The following is a 17,524-nucleotide window of genomic DNA, read 5'->3' on the forward strand; positions in this document are numbered from 1 at the left end:
ATGGAGGTTAGGGGTGCAGAATCCCCGCTGCTTTTTGGTGATTTTCTCCCATGCTCCTCTTCCCTCGTCACCCGCTCTGTGACGATGGCTCTTGCTGGTTTCCCTGAAAGCCTAAGCAGCTGGCGGAGGAATGTGGAAGCAGATCTTCAAAAAGCAACCCCATCCTGGCTTCAGGCATGCAGAGGCCAGCCTACCCAGCTGTGGAGGAAGAGAGAGTAAAAAGACCAGGTTCCTGAAAAGGGGGTACACCTGCATAGAGCTCTCCACAGGGCAGCCAGCATCTGGAGACAGTTGGCAGTTTTGTTCTATGTGACTAACTACAAGCAAGGTACAGTGGGCCCTCTGTATTTGCTGGGGTTCAATTCTAGAACCTCCCATGAATACCAAAATCCATAGATGCTCAAGTCCCATTAAATACAATGGCACAGTAAAATGGTATCCTTTATATTAAATGGCAAAATCAAGGTTTGATTTTTGGAATTTAGATCTCTTTCTGAATATTTTCAAGCCATGGATGGTTGAATCTGTGGCTGCAGAATCTGTGGATACGGGGGCTCATTGTAAATCATAGCTGAAGGGCAAGCATACTCAATAAGTTCACTCCATGCATCTGAGGAAGTACCTCTAATCTATAAAAGCTTATGCTACAACTTCTTTTGCACAGTTAGTCTCAAAGGTGCTACAAGATCACTTTACATAGTAATATTCCAGACTAACACAGCTGTCTCTGAATAGTATGCACAAGAAGTATCAGTCATCGTGTCTAACATCTCCGATGTACTAAATCACCCCAACCTTCCATTCTAATTAGAGAACTGCATCATGAGGCTTCTAGAAACTCTCCAACTCAGCCAGAGCCTTAGAAACAAGAGATGTTTAAGGAGATCTTACTTACCAAAGGCTGGTCCTCCTTAGCTATACTGTCTTCATACTCCATTTCTCTTTGCTGTAGATATATTTTTTCAGTGCATTAGCAAGTGAAAAACAATTATTCCAGACATACAACACCCAAAGAAGCACATTTCCCACTATTTGTTTAATAAATTAATTTATTAATTACAACTTTGTAATGCCCTTAGATTCATAGAATTATATTCCACAACTTTCCTATGGTTCTGTCCTGTGCACATTATCAAAAATATTTTTTAAAACCTAAAACAAATAAAAACACAGCAAATTGGTCCAGGAAAATCTAGTTTCAACAATATGAAACCACCATACTGATAAAACTGATAAGACCACAAACATGGAAGTAACAGAGATTTAAGAGCCACCTGAAAGAAAAATATGGGTTTAATAGATGCAAATTTAACTTCTTACACAATTGTACTTACCATCTCCCTCTCCTCCTCCAGAATAAGTGGCTCCCTTGTTCTCTCCCAGAGACGCAATGATTTATCATGAGAGGAAGACACAAGATAGTCACCATTGGGACTAAGTGCCAGACACCATACTTCCTGGTGGTGTCCCTACAAATTAAATAGATAAGACAATGAACAGAGAAAAGAAGTCAATCCTGCAGCCCACCCACCATCTGCAGGAGAAATCAACAAGCCCAGAGAATACAAAATCAATCTTTTACCTCCAGGGTCTGGATGTGCTCAAATTTATCTGCATCCCATTGTTTAATCTTATGATCCTTCCCTGCTGTAAAGAAGAGGTGGGACTTGGATACAAACTGGAGATACATTACGCTAAAGAAGAGAAAAAGATTGTTAATGATGAGTAAGCATCAAAAGTATCACTTCAAAAGCACCAATTCTTCCTGGGGTTATTTTGGAAAAGGGAAGAAGCAGACTTCTTATACAGAAAAAGTTTCAATTGGCACTTCCTTCCATTCACCCATTTATAATCTTCCCTCATGAGTCTCTGGCTCTACATGGAAGAGTACCAGAAATACTTGTACAATACCCCATATACAGCTATACAGCAGCACTTAAGAAGAATCAAGAAGGCAGCAACATCTATGATGAGCAGCATTTGCTGCTGTCATCACAAACTCCTATCAAGAGAAGACTACAAAGGGGTGCTTTGATCACAAGGGCCATCCAATCCAATCCCTGCCATGCAAGAACTTGCAATCAAAGCATCTCCAACAGATGGCCATCCAACCTCTGTTTAAAAACCTCCAAAAAGGAGACTCCTCCAACCTCTGAGGGAGTGTGTTCCACTGCTGAACAGCTCTTACTGTCAGGGAGCTTTTCCCTGATATTGAGGTGGAATCGCTTTTCCTGTAGCTTGCACCCATCATTCCATGTCCTATTCTCTAGAGCAGCAGAAAAAAAGCTCACTCCATCCTCAATATGACACCCCTTCAAATATTTAAACAGGACTATCATGTCACCCTTTAACCTTCTCTTCTCTGGGCTAAACATACTCAGCTCCCTAAGTCGCTCCTCACAGAACATGGTTTCCAAACCCTTCACATCATCTGAATCTAGGTGTACTTTATCTACCTACCTGTCATCGTGAGCAAAAAGGGATCTATGACAATCCCCAAAGTCCAAGCCCCAAATTTTCACATTCCTGTCAGCAGAGCCAGTAGCAATTAATGCCCCATCCTAGAATAAAGCAGAAAAAGAAAGGGGAACTCAGTCCCTGATCTGATACAAAGTAAAAAAACCAAGCATACCCCACTGCTTTCCTGGGCATTATACTCAAAGGCAGACAAAGGGAATCAACTCTACATCTTATTTTTGCATATACAATTTGTATAGTTTCCAGTGTCACTAGTGCACTAGTGAAGCACTAGTGAAACACCTGGTTTGCCTAGAAGAAGCTCAGTAGTCGCACCCTGCTTTTCATTACACCAGTCAATCACAACTCAGAGAACATATACTGATGGGCACCCTATGGAAATTCACTAATAAACAAAAAGCTAATAAACAAAAGAGCAAATTTGCTATATACAAAAAAGGTTCCCTGGATTTGCTATGGAACAGAGCTGCCATTTATCAACCTAACACTGAGAAGTGTTAAAAATTCCAGTACAAAATATACTTACATGAGAGATATCCATGCACAGTACTGGCAATTTGTGTCCATAAAGAGAAAGAAAAAACTAGAAAGCAAGAGAAATGTATAAGTAACATTAAAGTGTGTAGAGAAGTATGGAAAATACTTTAATCTTTCCTGCACCCTCCCACAATGTCAGTAGCAGGGTACATGCCTTTCCAAAACAACAGAGCTGATTTATTTGTAGAGAAAGAATATTCATCCAACCAATATCACATTCTGCATTAAGTTTTCATCATATCTATTAAGGAAGATAAGCAGACTGTTTGTCCATCTGTAGCCGTACCATCTACTTTAACCTGCAGCAATTTTCAAGAGGTTATGGAATAAGGATCTAATATTAAGTTCTGCTCAGTACAATATTGAAAAAGGATGGATTTCTTAAAAGCTCCTGATAATAACAGCTCATGAAGAAGTGAACAGACCACCAGCAGAGAGATATGCAGCAGATGTATCTGCAGAGAGTGAATTCATATATGTATGAACAGTATCCAATGAGTGGCATCAACATCAGATAAGGACAGGTTGCATATCTGTAACTATAGTTCTTCAAGTGGTCATCTGTGCATTCATTCAAATGGATTATCCTGCACTATTTGAAATCTAGAATGTTATGTAAACGTTATGGCCTCCAGCAAGCCCATATAAGGTGCTTCCCACTGAAAGCGCTACTTACATGGACACCAATGCAGCCATCCATAGTGACCAGCAGGACACAACAAGGGGAAGATGGGCAGGGTTGTGTGAGTTCATAGATGACCACTTGAAGAACTATAGTTACAGATATGCAACTTGTCCTCCTTCTTTGTGATCTCCGTGAATCACATAGGTGAAAGACTAGCAAGCTACACATAAGGAGCTGGGAGTGTTGTTGCAAACAAGTCAAACTGAACATTATGCCTCCCACCCAATCATGAAACTGCTTCAAGGAATAGAAATCCCCTGTAACATGTAAGTACAGTATTCAAAGTACAAAAAAAGTATTCAAGACAAATTGGAATGTAGAATAGCGCTCCCAAAGGCAGCACTGGTCCTATTTATTTATACCCCACTCGTCAGAAATGTTCTCAGAATGGTTTGCAGACTGCTAATTTGTTAGTTCTCTGCCTTCAGTTCTCTGTCTTCAGGTTTACAATCTAAAAAGACATGACACAAAAGAGGAGATAGCAGTGGGGAAGAGGATCAAGCCCAGCAGTTGCTGCCAGTTCTTCTCTCCCTCCAAGGTGAGGGTGATAGCTGTTGGAATGGAGACCTAGACCTCAAGTCCACTCAGGTAGTCATGTCCTCATCCTGCAATGAGACAGGCAGTGGCTGCTTGAATCTTTGAAGATCCAAGATCACTTCAATGAATCTGATCTGCACTGTGGGGATTAAGGGAGATTTTTCTTTGTTTAACATCAGTCCAAGACGCCCCAGGACTGTCCCTGGGTCTGCAAAACATTGTTTCTTGGAAAGAGCTATGGCGAGCCAATCGTCTATATAGGGACAAGAGACAACACCTCACTGCCAAAGGAATGCTGCCACTACTGCCATGATCTCTGTGAAAACATGAGGTGCTGTGCTAAGGCAGAAGGGTAGGACCTGGAACTGGTACACCTTTCTCTCCACCATGAAGCAGAGGAACTTCCTGAGATTCCTCGGTCGAAATGTGAAAGTAGGCAAACTTCAAGCCCAGCTGGTGAACCAATCACCCTCTTGTATCAAGGGAAGGACAGACAGTCATCATGCTAAAGTGGTGTGAACAGATATAGCTGTTTGTGCCTCAAAGGTCTCCAGTCTTCTTGATGATGAAGTACAGAAGAAACATTGGCAGTAATGAACAGCTGGAAGATGTTCAATAACTCCTTTCTGCAAGAGAATATCCACCTCTTGGAATATCATCTCTAATGACGGCTATCATACTATAATAATGGCTAAGGTTATTCTTCAAACTCAGTAGCATAGCCTCTTTCAATGATATCAAGGACCCAGGAGTTTTAAGTGATGGAGACTGAAGTAGAGTGGTATTTCTGGAAATGATCATGAAATGGAAGCATTACTATTAGTGAAATAGTAGAGTCCTGGTGGTGGCCAGGGAAAAATAGCCTTGGCACTGGTGATATAGTGGCAGTGGAACTGTCAGCCAAGGAAGAGTCAAAGGCACTTAGACAGCTTGCCTTGTTTATTATTATTATTATTATTATTATTATTATTATTATTATTACAGCTGGCCCGCCCCTTACACAGGCCTGCCTTACACGGGCTTGCCATACGCAGACTTGAGTTCATGTGGAAGCCAAGCCCCAATCAAAACAATGGGGCGCGCGCTGCGAGAGCGCTCCCCATTATTTTGAATGGGATTTGAGCATATGCTCGATTTCTCATACACAAGAGGGTCCAGAAAAGATCCCCTGTGTAAGGGGCGGGTATACTGTATTTTATTTGTCAGACATGTATCTTGGTACAGAAGTAGCTTTCTCTTCAGCAGCAGAGGATAGCTACAGGAGCATACAATGGTACCGAGACCTCAGTGGAGGGAAAGGCATCTTGGAGGTTGTATCATACTGGTACCACTAGTGTCTGGATCTGGAGGTTGTCTAGACAAGAAGAATAAAGCTGTTTTTCTTGACCACTGATCTCATCTTTTTAGTGTGTTCCAACTTAGAATTCATTTCAGTGTTGAAGGCCACCACCGTCAAATGGCAGGTCCTCAATCACTGACTAAGCCTGGTCAAAGAGCCCTAATGACGATAGCCATGCATGACTACTGCATGCCACTGCTCCAGCCATTGTCTTGCTGCTGTAATTTGTTATATGTCCTGATGTTTGGTTCTGCATGAGATGCACTTCTTTAACAGTGCCAGGGAGAAGTCTGAGTCCCGAGGGGAGATGTGGCTTTGACGACCAAACACTAGTAATAATAATAATAATAATAATAATAATAATAATAATTTTTTATTTATATACCATCCTGTGGTGAACCAATCCGGGCGGTTTACAACATTAAAATAACATACAGCATAAAAACAATATATTTCCCTCCCCCCTTAAAAAGTTATTAAACTACATATCTAATCTAAAACCACAATAACTAGTTAAAATAACAATAAATTAAACAAAATAGAGGGCAAAGACAAAATAAACATGGCAAAGCCAGCATCCAAAGGATGAGCAAAACTGAAAGCAAAAGATCAGGAATGTTCCTCATGATGCAGCTGCAGCGGCCAACAAAAAGGAACTGGTAGTTGCAGCTGTAAGTCTATTACATATGGTTGTTGGAGGTGGGTGTGGCTACTACCAAAACACTTACATAGCCTTCAAGAAGGTTCCAGATGGTGCCAGTACTGCACTGGACAAACCATTTGTATGAGGCACAAAGACCACAAAGAAGAACTTGCATGCATGAAATTGTCATCATACCAAATATACCTTAACAGGCATTTCTCACTTTTGGCTGAGGATTTTGCACTGAAGAAAGAGTTCTGTTTTAAATATTGATGAATGATGACTTGAATAAGAAATTCTGATGTGGTGTTGATAGGAAGAAGTACTTCAGTATTTGGTTTACTGCTCCTTTGTCTTAGGGTTTAAGCAGTTCTGCTACTTTAGACTGAGGCCCTGTTAAGGCCGACATGGGGGTTGGATCAGAGCGTAGCCTCCTCATGACACACGCCCGACTCTGCCCCCAAGGCACCCTGACGCCACGTGCCACTCCACAAGGCATCATGGTTCTCCTCCAGCACTGCGCCTATACAATGCAGTGCCAAAAGAGCATTGTATGGCCACAGCAACACGGCTATAGTGCCCTTTCAAGGGTGCAAAAGTGAAACACTTTTGTGGCCCCTTTTTGCATTCTCGAAAGGCCAAATTGAGCCCACAGTGTGAGGTTGCCACAGCCCCAATCCAGCTAGGAAAGGGCCGACATCATGCTGCCCGAGGGGCTTTATGTACAGCCCCCAAGTTTCAATTTTGCATTTTAAAGTGAGTTACAATTTTGTTATTCTTTTCAACTATTACACCAATTTCAAGTATATGTTCAAAATTTAGCTAGATTCTGATCCTACTGATCCTCCATCCGCATTATAAATTGCATCTGCATAAAGAGGTCTTACAGTTTTATGCCTGAAATAAATTTCTTTAGCAACTGCTCTTCTCAGTTCTTTACCAAAATGCCAAAGGTCATGTTTATTACCTTGAGTGTATCAGTGTAGAATATTTTCACCGTGCAGTCCAGTAAGGCAACAGCCAGCAGTTTTTGGCAAGGGCTGTACCGGACACAGAGAACATGTTCATCCAGCTGCAAAACACGTGTTTGCTTCACAGAGAGCCTAAAATGGGATGAGTAAAACACTAATGGCATTAAAATACATCAAGTTCAGGCAGCTTTGAAGGATGTTGCTAATTCTTACACAAGGAGTTTCTCACATTCAGAAATTTACTTTGTATTCATAGGTTCAAATACATTCTATTGTCTTGGTCCTATGGCCATTCTATAATCATCGAGTTGGAAGAGAACCCAAGGGCCATCCATTCCAATCCCATTCTGCCATGCAGGATGACACAATCCAAGTCCTCCCTGTGACAGTTGAACACCCAGCTGCTGTTTCAATAGGAGATTTCATTCTCCCTATTTGTGCCTAGTAAGAAGAAAGTCAGTATGCTCCGTGGCACTGAATTTGGTCCAGAGCCCAAAGGACCCTTAAAGATCTGTGACTTTCACCTCTATATTGCCACTGTCTACCTACATGGAGGGCTTTCAGTCAGACCTGTGGCATTACAGGAAGATCAAGATTATATAGATTCCCTTCTATTGTCCACACTTCTCCTAGCCACTCATGAAGTTTCTTGTACCACACTATGGGTTGGTTAATGAAATGTAGCAAACTCTTGTTTAGAGCTATCAAAGTAACATGACACTCAAAGGATAAGCAAACTAGGAATTATAGAAGAGGTTTCAACAGATCAATACAGTGTTAAACGATGTGAGCTGTATGTTGCATCACAACGATGCTCCCTTGCATACCTACACAACCAATGACATGACAAAAAGCAGTTTTATGTGCTCAGCATATTATGCTGTATTTTTAAGAAGCTTCACTCTCTAATAAGCCAAGCAGTAAAAATAAAATGGAACTCTGATGGGATTTATTTCCAGAAAAAAGACATCCTCACCATTTTTGGATACTGTTCTCATCTTTCACCAGCTGGAATTCCCAGAACTTGACACAATTATCTGCACCTCCTGTTACAAAGCCACGCTGAGGGAGAACAATGCTTAAATTAAAAGTAAGCATGGTCACTTCCTTTGCATATAAAAATTATTTCCTTCCAAAGAAACATGAATGTAATCACATGTATAACTTTTATCTCATGCAAGATCTATCAGTTTAGGCTGTTAAGAGAAGCTACTTTATAGAAAGGCTTGGATTCAGAGGTGTCAGTGTATGAGCTGAAGACATCTACAGGGCAAAAGGTTCCCTGCCCCCCAAGGAAGTTGCACAGCAGAATCTCGCTTTAGGTTAATTCCGCAATATTCCTAGTATTTAACTTACGCCCTGCCTTTCACCTATCAAGGGAACCAATACTACAGGTCCACAATGAAGTTAATATCCCTAGCATTTCATATCCTGTACTGTAAATTTGGTGATGAATGCTCTCCCTTCACTTCATTAGGAATGTAGGGACTACAAAAATCTAAGTCAGGTCTGGTATCTTCTCCTTTTCGTCTGTTGGTTGGGATTCCACAGGGCTCCATTTCGGGCCTGTTGTTATTTTCTTTATACACCTTATCTCTTGGTAATCTTATCAATTCCTATGCTTTTCAATATCATCTTTATGCTGATGATATGTAGTTATATTTTTCTACCCGAGAACTTTCGTCAGATACTGAACAATGTGTTACATCATGTCTCTCAGCTATCTCATCATGGAAGTTTCATTGGTGTCTAAAACTTAACATGGCTAAGACAGAACTACTCATCATTCTGTAAAGGAAGCACATAGCCTTGGCTTTATTTTTATTCTTCTTTGTCCTTCACTCCACAGATTCAGGCTTTAGCCAGGTCATGTCAATTTTATCTTTATAATATTGCTAAAATTAGATATTTTCTATTGGCTTCCTCTGGTAAGACCTTAGTTCATGCCCTAGTTATCTCCCACCTTGCCTACTGCAGTCTTCTTTTGACAGGGCTCCCACTGTCCCACCTTAGAGCTCTAATTTCCATTCAACATTCTGCTGCTAAGATTAACTTTTTAGCTCGTCATTTTGATCATGTCACCCCACTTCTAGCATCTCTTCACTGGCTACCCATTCCTTTTAAGATTTGGTACAAGCTTCTTCTCTTAACGTTTAAAGCTTTACACAACCTAGCTTCCCCCGTATGTGTCAGTCTTTATTTCAGCTCACCATCCTGCTCGAGCTTTGCAGTCCAGGAGCTCAGGGCTTCTTAACCAGCTAAGGGTTTCTTCTTCCTTGGCTTAGCTTCATCCTTTTTTACTTGCTGCACCATACTCCTGGAACTCCCTCCCTGAACATATGAAGACTATCTCTTCTCTTAATAGTTTTAAATCCGAATTAAAGACTTTCTTGTTCTCTAAAGCATTTGGAACTGTATTTTAATATTGTTTTAAAATTTTATATTTGCTTATATGTATTAGTTGTTTTTACAGTTTGTAATGTAACTGCATAACTCACTTAATTTTGTATAGTTTGTATTTTATGACTTTTAAATTGTATGGCATTGGCATAGTTAGCATACTTGTGAACTCCCTGACCTCATACAGTAAGATGTCATTATATCAGCACTCACTGATGAAAGGCATCCCCAAATGTAGTACAAAGCTACGACTGACTCTGGCCTGGCTTTCCTATGTGATTTGCTATAATCCACTGAGAGTTCTCTTGAGAAACATTTGACCACAAGCCAGATAAACTTTTTTCTAACTGCTCAATGAGAAATTCAAATACAATAGATAGAAAGTGGGCATGAAGTACCTGATCTGACGAAAGAGAGATGGACCAGAGAGCTCCATTGTGAGCATCAATGCTCTCCAGTAGATTCCCAGAGGCCAGATCAAAGAGCTGCAGTTTCCCAGTCTAAAGGAAATTATAAAATTGGTCAGTTAGCTATAGAAACCACAAAAATTCATAAATAAACAATACAATTCAATGCTTGATGTGCAAGGGGAAAAAAGGAAGTGGAATGGTTAGCTACTTAAATTTAGTTATCTCTACTTAGAAATAGGTTGGATAACATTCCACCCTTACCACTAACCCCAACAACTTAGTGTGTGTGCATTGGTGAGAGGGGGCAACCTGTTGCCCTCAGTGTAATTTCAAAGGCCCTTTAAAATCAATCTGTCCAAAAGTCCAAATGAAGGGTGAGGAAAACAGAAAAGATAGAAATTGGAGAGTGACAGAGAATGAAAGAAAAGTGGTATTTCCAACCAGTTTTGGTTCTGGCTCCATCTGTCAGTCTTCCGCACTACAGTACTGCTGGAATACAGCTTCCAGCAAATTAACACACAAAGGAATACAATCTTCTACAGAAAAAAAGTTTTCACGACCCCTGACTAATATGGTGGCTTAGAGTATGCAAAGAATTTAACATCATATTTAATCTCATTTTCGCGTTTATAATAGTGTGGTGTTTTTGATTATACTGCAACTGAAATGTCTCAATCCTAACAACATCTGTTGTGCTATGAACTGCTTTAGCTTCTGAATAAAGCTTGATGCTTTTACACTGAAGTTTTGGCCCCTGAGTCAAACACTAGAAATATAGGACAATATTACAAAATATTATCAGTTAATTACAGTGCACCTGCACCAACTGTGGGCTTGGCATCTGCAGTTTAAACTCCTACAGATGGCAATCCTCAGCTTTTTCTTTTTTTTTTTAATTTATTAATTTTATTATGTTCCATATTCACACATAACATACCACCATATACATTACACATACATTAGAACACTTGTTACGCACTTAATATTATATTAATAAAAGATTTACCTTCTTCTCTAGCCCAACTCTCTTCCATACATTTCCATTTCCACTTCCTTTCTCCCATTTAACCTAAATCTCTTTCCATAATCTTCCTATCTAACCCCACTTCTCACTCCCCTCTTCACTTTTCCTGTCATACTTAAAGGAGGCCATTTCAACTAGAGTTAAGGTACCAAATTCATAAAGCAGAGACAAGGTCAGACAATATGTAGGTCAATCGATCAATCAACAATATCCAAGAGAAATTCCAAGGGAATGGTCAAAAATGATCTGTTAGGTCAAAACTGAAAGTACAAGCTATTCCACACATGAAGTTTCTTCAAGCTGCTAGCGTGATGGAAGAAAGGAACTTTAGGGGCTCCTTAGTGGCAGATGCCTGCTCTGCCACCAACAAAGACATTAAGGCATTAGGCCCTATTACGGAGTGGCTGATGAGTAAAGGAGTGCCAAACAGCACAGCACTCAACAATGTGTTCAGCCAAACAAAAAAGACATTGGGAATGGCCATCAGAAAGAACTACCTTGTGGTGGCAAGAAATACAAAGATTGAAGAGAGAGGTAGAGCCATAAGAGGCAGGGAAGGATGCCCAACCAGGCAGTGACAAAATAAAAGCTACCGTTCTTTAACAAAAAAATTTGGGGGGCAAACTAAAGTAAAATACGTAGAAAACTAAGAAAATAAGAAAAAGATAGCAAAAGTACCACACAGGGAGTGGCTCAGCTCGAACAACCAAATACAAGTTGTTCTTGTGGCAGACAAAAGAGAACTGAAGGAGCAGCTAGATTGATGGGATTTGGACATGCTCAGTACACCGGAGTGGACAGGACTACCCACCAACCTAAGCTGCTCTGATAGCTTTTAGGGCTGAAGGGCGGGGTATAAATACCATAAATAAATATATAAATAATAAACCTGCTCAGCTTTTGAACGTCCAAATGGAGTCTCGGCGCAGGCACAAATCCCTAATGTGTGAGGCACAGAGATCACGAAGAAGAAGTATACGAATAAAGAGCCAGCATCATGTAGTTGTTTGAGCACTGGACTATGACTCTGGGGCCCAGGGTTCGAATTCTGTTTTGGCCCTTTAAACCCACTGGGCAAGTCACACATTCTCATCCTCAGAGAATAGAAATGGCAAACCCTCTTTGAATAAACTTGCCAAGAAAAGCCCATGATAAGTTGAAAACGACTTGAAGAAACACTACCACAATTCTATCACAATATGTTCTCTGAAAATAAAAATGCTCAAAATGTCACAAGATCTCAAACTGAGCCAAGCACCGATATCATGCCACTATGAAGGCCTCTTGAAGTAACAGCAAGTGGACATTGCACACACAGAAAGAAATATGAGTTAAATGGATACAGTTTTACTTGATGCTGGAAAGGACATTCAATAGATATTCAGTATCATCCCTAGTGCTTAAAGAAGGGATGAGAACTTGCCTTAGTTCCTATAATAACTTGTCGGTCTCCTGGGACAAAGAGCGAACAAAGTGCGTACTCACACACCATGGTCCGGATACACTGCAAGGTAGACCTAGGAATAAAACAGCACATATATATATACTTATTTTAGAGGAAGGCAATGACAAACTTCTAAATAAATATTGTCAAGGAAACCCTATGACAAGCTTGCCATAAATGAGGATTGACTTGAAGACACATCACAGTAACAACAACAAATTTCTGTTTTACATATTAGAAGAGAAAAGACAAAGACTTTGTGAAGAATATCACTCCCCTTAAAATATGCTATATAATAGTACAAATTCCAGAAAAGATATATCATGGAAGAGCCTAAGGAGAGAAACAGCCCCAATTCTATGCAAAATAATGGAACATTTGTTACCATAAATTTTAACATAAAAGAAAAGTTAACTCTGAGCTAATTGTTCCCATTCACCAAGAGGCCTGACCTTTGCAAATCAGTTAGATCTCCTACCTAGTGTGGGAGAAAAACCCTACCCAATTTTAGACGACAAATGCTAGATGAAAAAAAAAAATCAAATGTGAAAAGGGGAAGGAAAAAACACACTAAGCACATTTTATCAGCAAGATTAAAACACTCTGGATACCCTCCATCTGCTGCTGAAAAATAATTTCCATGGTAAATAACCATGTTGAAAAACTGAAGCATGTCCAAAGGAGAGCGACTAAAATGGTGAAGGGTCTGGAAACCATGTCCTATGAGGAACGACTTAGGGAGCTGGGGATGTTTAGCCTGGAGAAGAGAAGGTTAACAGGTGATATGATAGCCCTACTTAAATACTTGAAGGGATGTCATATTGAAGAGGGAACAAGCTTGTTTTCTGCTATTCCAGAGACTAGAACCCGGAGCAATGGATGCAAGCTACAGGAAAAGAGATTCCATCTCACCATTAGGAAGAACTTCCTGACAGTAAGGGCTGTTCGACAGTAGAACACTCTTCCTCACAGTGTAGTGGAGTCTCTGTCTTTGGAAGTCTTTAAGCAGAGGCTGGATGGCCATCTGTCGGGGATACTTTGATTGAGAGTTCCTGCATGGCAGGGGTTGGACTGGATGGCCCTTGCGGTCTCTTCCAACTCTATGATTCTATGAACCGATAATCCATTTTCTAGTAGCAGGGACCAGTCTCCTTTTCTAGGGTACACCAAAAGCAGTCATCCCAGGTGGGCTTCATGTTGAATGTAAAAACCCTCCTCCCAAAGCACACTTCTACTAAAGTAAACTTATCCAAACCAAACAAAAGAAAAAGCCAAAGACCACACAGCTGCTTAAAAAGAATGTCCACTAATGGAGTGAACATGCTGGCCACAAATGGCACAGCTAAGCTCCTAGTGGCAAGAGATGTCACTTGCATAAACTGACATTTATTGTGCTACAAGGTTCTAACTTTGTATTAAAATTTTGGCAGTAACTTCATTATTTGCCCAGGCATCCATTTGCTAGGTCAGAGAGATTCTTGGCTGAAGCCCTTGTCTCTGCCCAGAAAATTCTCTCTCTTATCTGTTTGTGAGGGAATAACCTCTGCTCAGGAAAAAAGAATCACAGAAGTCTTATTAGAGGCAATTTAGCCCTCTTTCCCTAACAGTCTCCTCAAAATTCAAGTAATGGCAGCTTGCTGCATCTTCTGCTTCTAAGGTTGAAAAAGCCTGGATTGGTACAACTAATCTTTGGATATATCAACCAGCATTGTTCCTATCAACATGACTTACTGCCAAGTTTTCAAAAGTTCTTATGACTTCGCAATATGGAGGAACATCTGTGGACTAATGCATCAAACTGAAACAATGATGGATAAAAGGAAACACTTCTTACTTTTTCAGGTCACACTTAGGCTCTTTCTTTTCACAATACAAAGAGAACAGGAGGGGGCTTTTCTTACTCTACCCTTCAGGAATGTCAAGCTCTTCACAAATCTAGTCATAATCTGACATAACCTTGCAAATGAGGTATTTCTCACTGATGGAGGAGGAAACAGAAGAACCCAGCATTCCAAAAATGTGGGGTGCAATTTTAGTTTCCCAGGGTGTTCACCCTTTTAAAGGTAAACTAAAAGATGCAGGTATGAAAGATAAACTTGTTGGAGTTCAGCTTCCTAAGCAGAGCAGCAAAAACATGGGTCAGACTATATCTTAATATGCTTTCCTAAAGAATAAAGAATAACTCAAAAACAATAAACATGTAGTTTCTGGTTTAAAAACAAACAATAATGCTTTTATAAATATATACATAACAAAACTAAAACCTAATCTAACTGGAGTTAATATAGCAGGAAGAAAGCTGTTGACCTCACTCAGAGGAGGACTGTTACTGACTGCACACTGCAGTTATTGATGGATACTGGCAATTTATAATGTTCAGAGAGTCAGTTAAATTGTCACTTAAGAATGACAGAATGATAGAGGGAGAAGGCAGGAAATCCCTATCTAAATAAAGAGAAATAGGAGAATCATAAATTTTCCAACAAAAATCTTTACATTTACCCTTGCCAACTCAGCTTCTGACATTCTTTCATTTCAAGTGAACTTACCCTAACAACCTGTTAGGCTGGAAGTCAGTGCCACATGGACATAACTCTGGTAACCAGGAGGCATATACACTGTGGTGGTTTGACTTTACTCCTTGGGTTCTAAGACTTTGGGGAAACACACTAAATGTGTTTCTAGTCAAGTACTAGTTCTAGTTTCTAGTCTAACACTAGTCAAGAGAATACTCAGAAGATGAATATCCTCTGAAAGCTCCTGTCCTTCTGACCTTCCTGTCAGAAAGCTGGGAGAAAAGGTCTGATGTGTCTCCAAAGCTACCTCCCACTTGAAAAGGAGTTTGCTCAGATTTTGTTCTTGAGGAGGAAGGATCTCTTAATCCTTTAGCAGAACTCTGGATGAAAAGACTAGCCTTTAATTAAGGAAATCTTAGGCAGGGGGTCATCAAAAAGCTTACCTCTTCAGTGACTGCAGAAGCACCCTCTATCAATCTTTAAAAAAGGCAATGTCTCTTGTGTGATGGGTGAAGGCGCAAAAGGTTTTTTTGTGCTATTCTACCACTCTGTTATTAAGGAAGAGGGGGTAGTGATCTATCATACCTTCCCAACTGTATTGTTTAAAATCTGCTGGCTAGAAGCCTGCCCACTCAAGGAAACAAGCTGGCTTTGTTACCAGTCAACAGACACCCACAAGGGGCATGGTTGGGAAAACTCAACAGCAGAGCAGTGGGAGAAGATAGGCCAGATTTCCATACAGTTGGAAATTGACTAATTCAAAGGGAATATTCCCCTTGGTGCAGTCTTCCCAATACCCCGGCAGCTCTCTGGAGATTGATACAGACAGCACTGCACTGTGTACCACCTCCCTTCTTTTCATTGACATAATCCAAAACAGGGAAGAGGATAGATCAAAAGGGAAGAAAAAATAGTTTAGAGATACTTCGGGCCTTGAAACGGTCTTGAAGCTGCCGGAGTTGAGAAAAACGATCTGGTCCTAAGGAGGAGGTAAGCCATTCAACAGCTCATTGTGAAGAATTTGCCCACCATTTTGCTGATAGAATTGCTCAGATTCACTCTGACTTAGGATGTCAGTAGATGCAACCTTGGCTTCTGTGTGTCCAATATTGACGGACACTTTTCAATTTGTGCAGCCTGAGGATGTGGACAGGATCCTTGGAGAGGTGAGAGCCACCATATGTATACTAGACCCTTGCCCTTCCTGGCTTATTAAACAGGCCAGAGGAGGACTGGTGGAGAAGGTAAGGGAAGTGATGAATGCCTCTTTACAACAAGGCAGGGTCTCAACACACCTAAAGGAGATTGTGGTAAGACTCTTTTGAAAAAGCTTTCGCTGGATCCTACTGTACTAGATAATTACAGGTCAATCTGCAGCCTTCCATTTTGGGGCAATGTATTAGAGCGTGTGGTGGTTTTCCAACTCCAGGCATTTCTGGGCGAGGATTATAAAGAACCATATCAGTCTGGTTTTAGGCCTGGTTATGGGACCGAAACAGCTTTAGCTGCCTTGGCGGATGACTTACGAAGGGAATTAGACAGGGGGAATGTGTCCCTATTGGTTTTGCTGGACCTCTCAGCGGCTTGCAATACCACCGACCTTGGTATCCTTCTGAGTTGCCTCGTACTTTCCTGGAGGGGCGCTCTCAGAAGGTGGTGCTGGAGGATTCCTGTTCAACTCCTTGGCTACTGGTATGTAGGATTCCTCAGGACTCAATGTTATCGCCTATGCTATTTAACATCTACATGGAACCGCTGGGAGATGTTGTCTGGAGTTTTGGAGTAAGGTATCATCTGTAAGCTGATGATACCCAGCTCTATCATTCCTTTCCACCTAATTCCAAGGAAGCTATTCATGTCCTAAACTGGTATCTGGCTGCTGTAATGGACTAGATGAGGGCTAACAAATTGAAGAAATCCAGTGTTCCTGGTGAGTTGAAAGACAGATCTGGGAACAGGGATTCAGCCTGTGTTAGATAAGGTTATATTTCCCGATATTCAGGTACGCTGTTTGGGGGTATTTCTGGATTCAGCACTGGGCCTGGAAGCCCGGTATCAGCAGTGACCAGGACTACTTTTGCACAGCTAAAACTTGTGCACTAACTGTGCCAGCTCCTGAGGAAGTCAGATATTACCCCAGCTGTACATGCCTTGGTCACATGGGGTTGCCTTTGAAAAGTGCTCAGAAACTTCAGCTAGCTCAAAGAGCTGCAGCCAGGCTGTTAACTGGAGCTGGCTACAGGGAGCATACAACTCCCTTGTTGCAACAGCTCATTTGGCTGCCAGTCCATTTCCGGGCACAATTCAAAGTGCTGGTCTTGAACTATAAAACCCTATACGGCTTGGGTTCAGGTTATTTGAAGGACTATTCTCCCTGTATGAGCCCACTAGAGGCTCTGGATAGGCCCTTCTTTCATGCTCATTTGGTGGGAACAAGGGACCCAAGCTCTGGAACTCTCTCCCTAGTCTTTGCTTTCTTTTCAACAGCAGATAAAAACATTTTTATGTTGCCAGGCATATTGACACAGGTACTGTTTTGT

General features: G+C 41.0%; 1 protein-coding gene across 5 annotated transcripts in view; it reads right to left on the reverse strand.

The window, feature by feature from the left end:
* Positions 1 to 17,524, reverse strand: part of LOC149323476 (WD repeat-containing protein 3-like) — a 108,719-nt gene that overhangs the window by 66,838 nt on the left and 24,357 nt on the right. For all 5 annotated transcript variants that reach the window (XR_016275165.1, XR_016275159.1, XR_016275171.1 and 2 more), the window contains exons 11-19: positions 12,448 to 12,541; positions 9,989 to 10,090; positions 8,167 to 8,252; positions 7,187 to 7,322; positions 3,005 to 3,061; positions 2,461 to 2,561; positions 1,583 to 1,694; positions 1,335 to 1,469; positions 896 to 946 (exon numbers count right to left, since the gene is read on the reverse strand). Coding sequence is in view for 1 of the 5 variants with exons in the window: in XM_089488982.1 (XP_089345108.1) it covers positions 896 to 946; positions 1,335 to 1,469; positions 1,583 to 1,694; positions 2,461 to 2,561; positions 3,005 to 3,061; positions 7,187 to 7,322; positions 8,167 to 8,252; positions 9,989 to 10,090; positions 12,448 to 12,541 (874 nt within the window). In the remaining 4 variants the exon portion in view is untranslated. The remainder of the gene's footprint in view (positions 1 to 895; positions 947 to 1,334; positions 1,470 to 1,582; positions 1,695 to 2,460; positions 2,562 to 3,004; positions 3,062 to 7,186; positions 7,323 to 8,166; positions 8,253 to 9,988; positions 10,091 to 12,447; positions 12,542 to 17,524) is intronic.

The sequence above is a fragment of the Sceloporus occidentalis genome, unplaced genomic scaffold, assembly GCF_023333645.1.
Source record: "Sceloporus occidentalis isolate IW3139 unplaced genomic scaffold, rSceOcc1.0.p SCAF_1, whole genome shotgun sequence".
Lineage (NCBI taxonomy): Eukaryota > Metazoa > Chordata > Lepidosauria > Squamata > Phrynosomatidae > Sceloporus > Sceloporus occidentalis.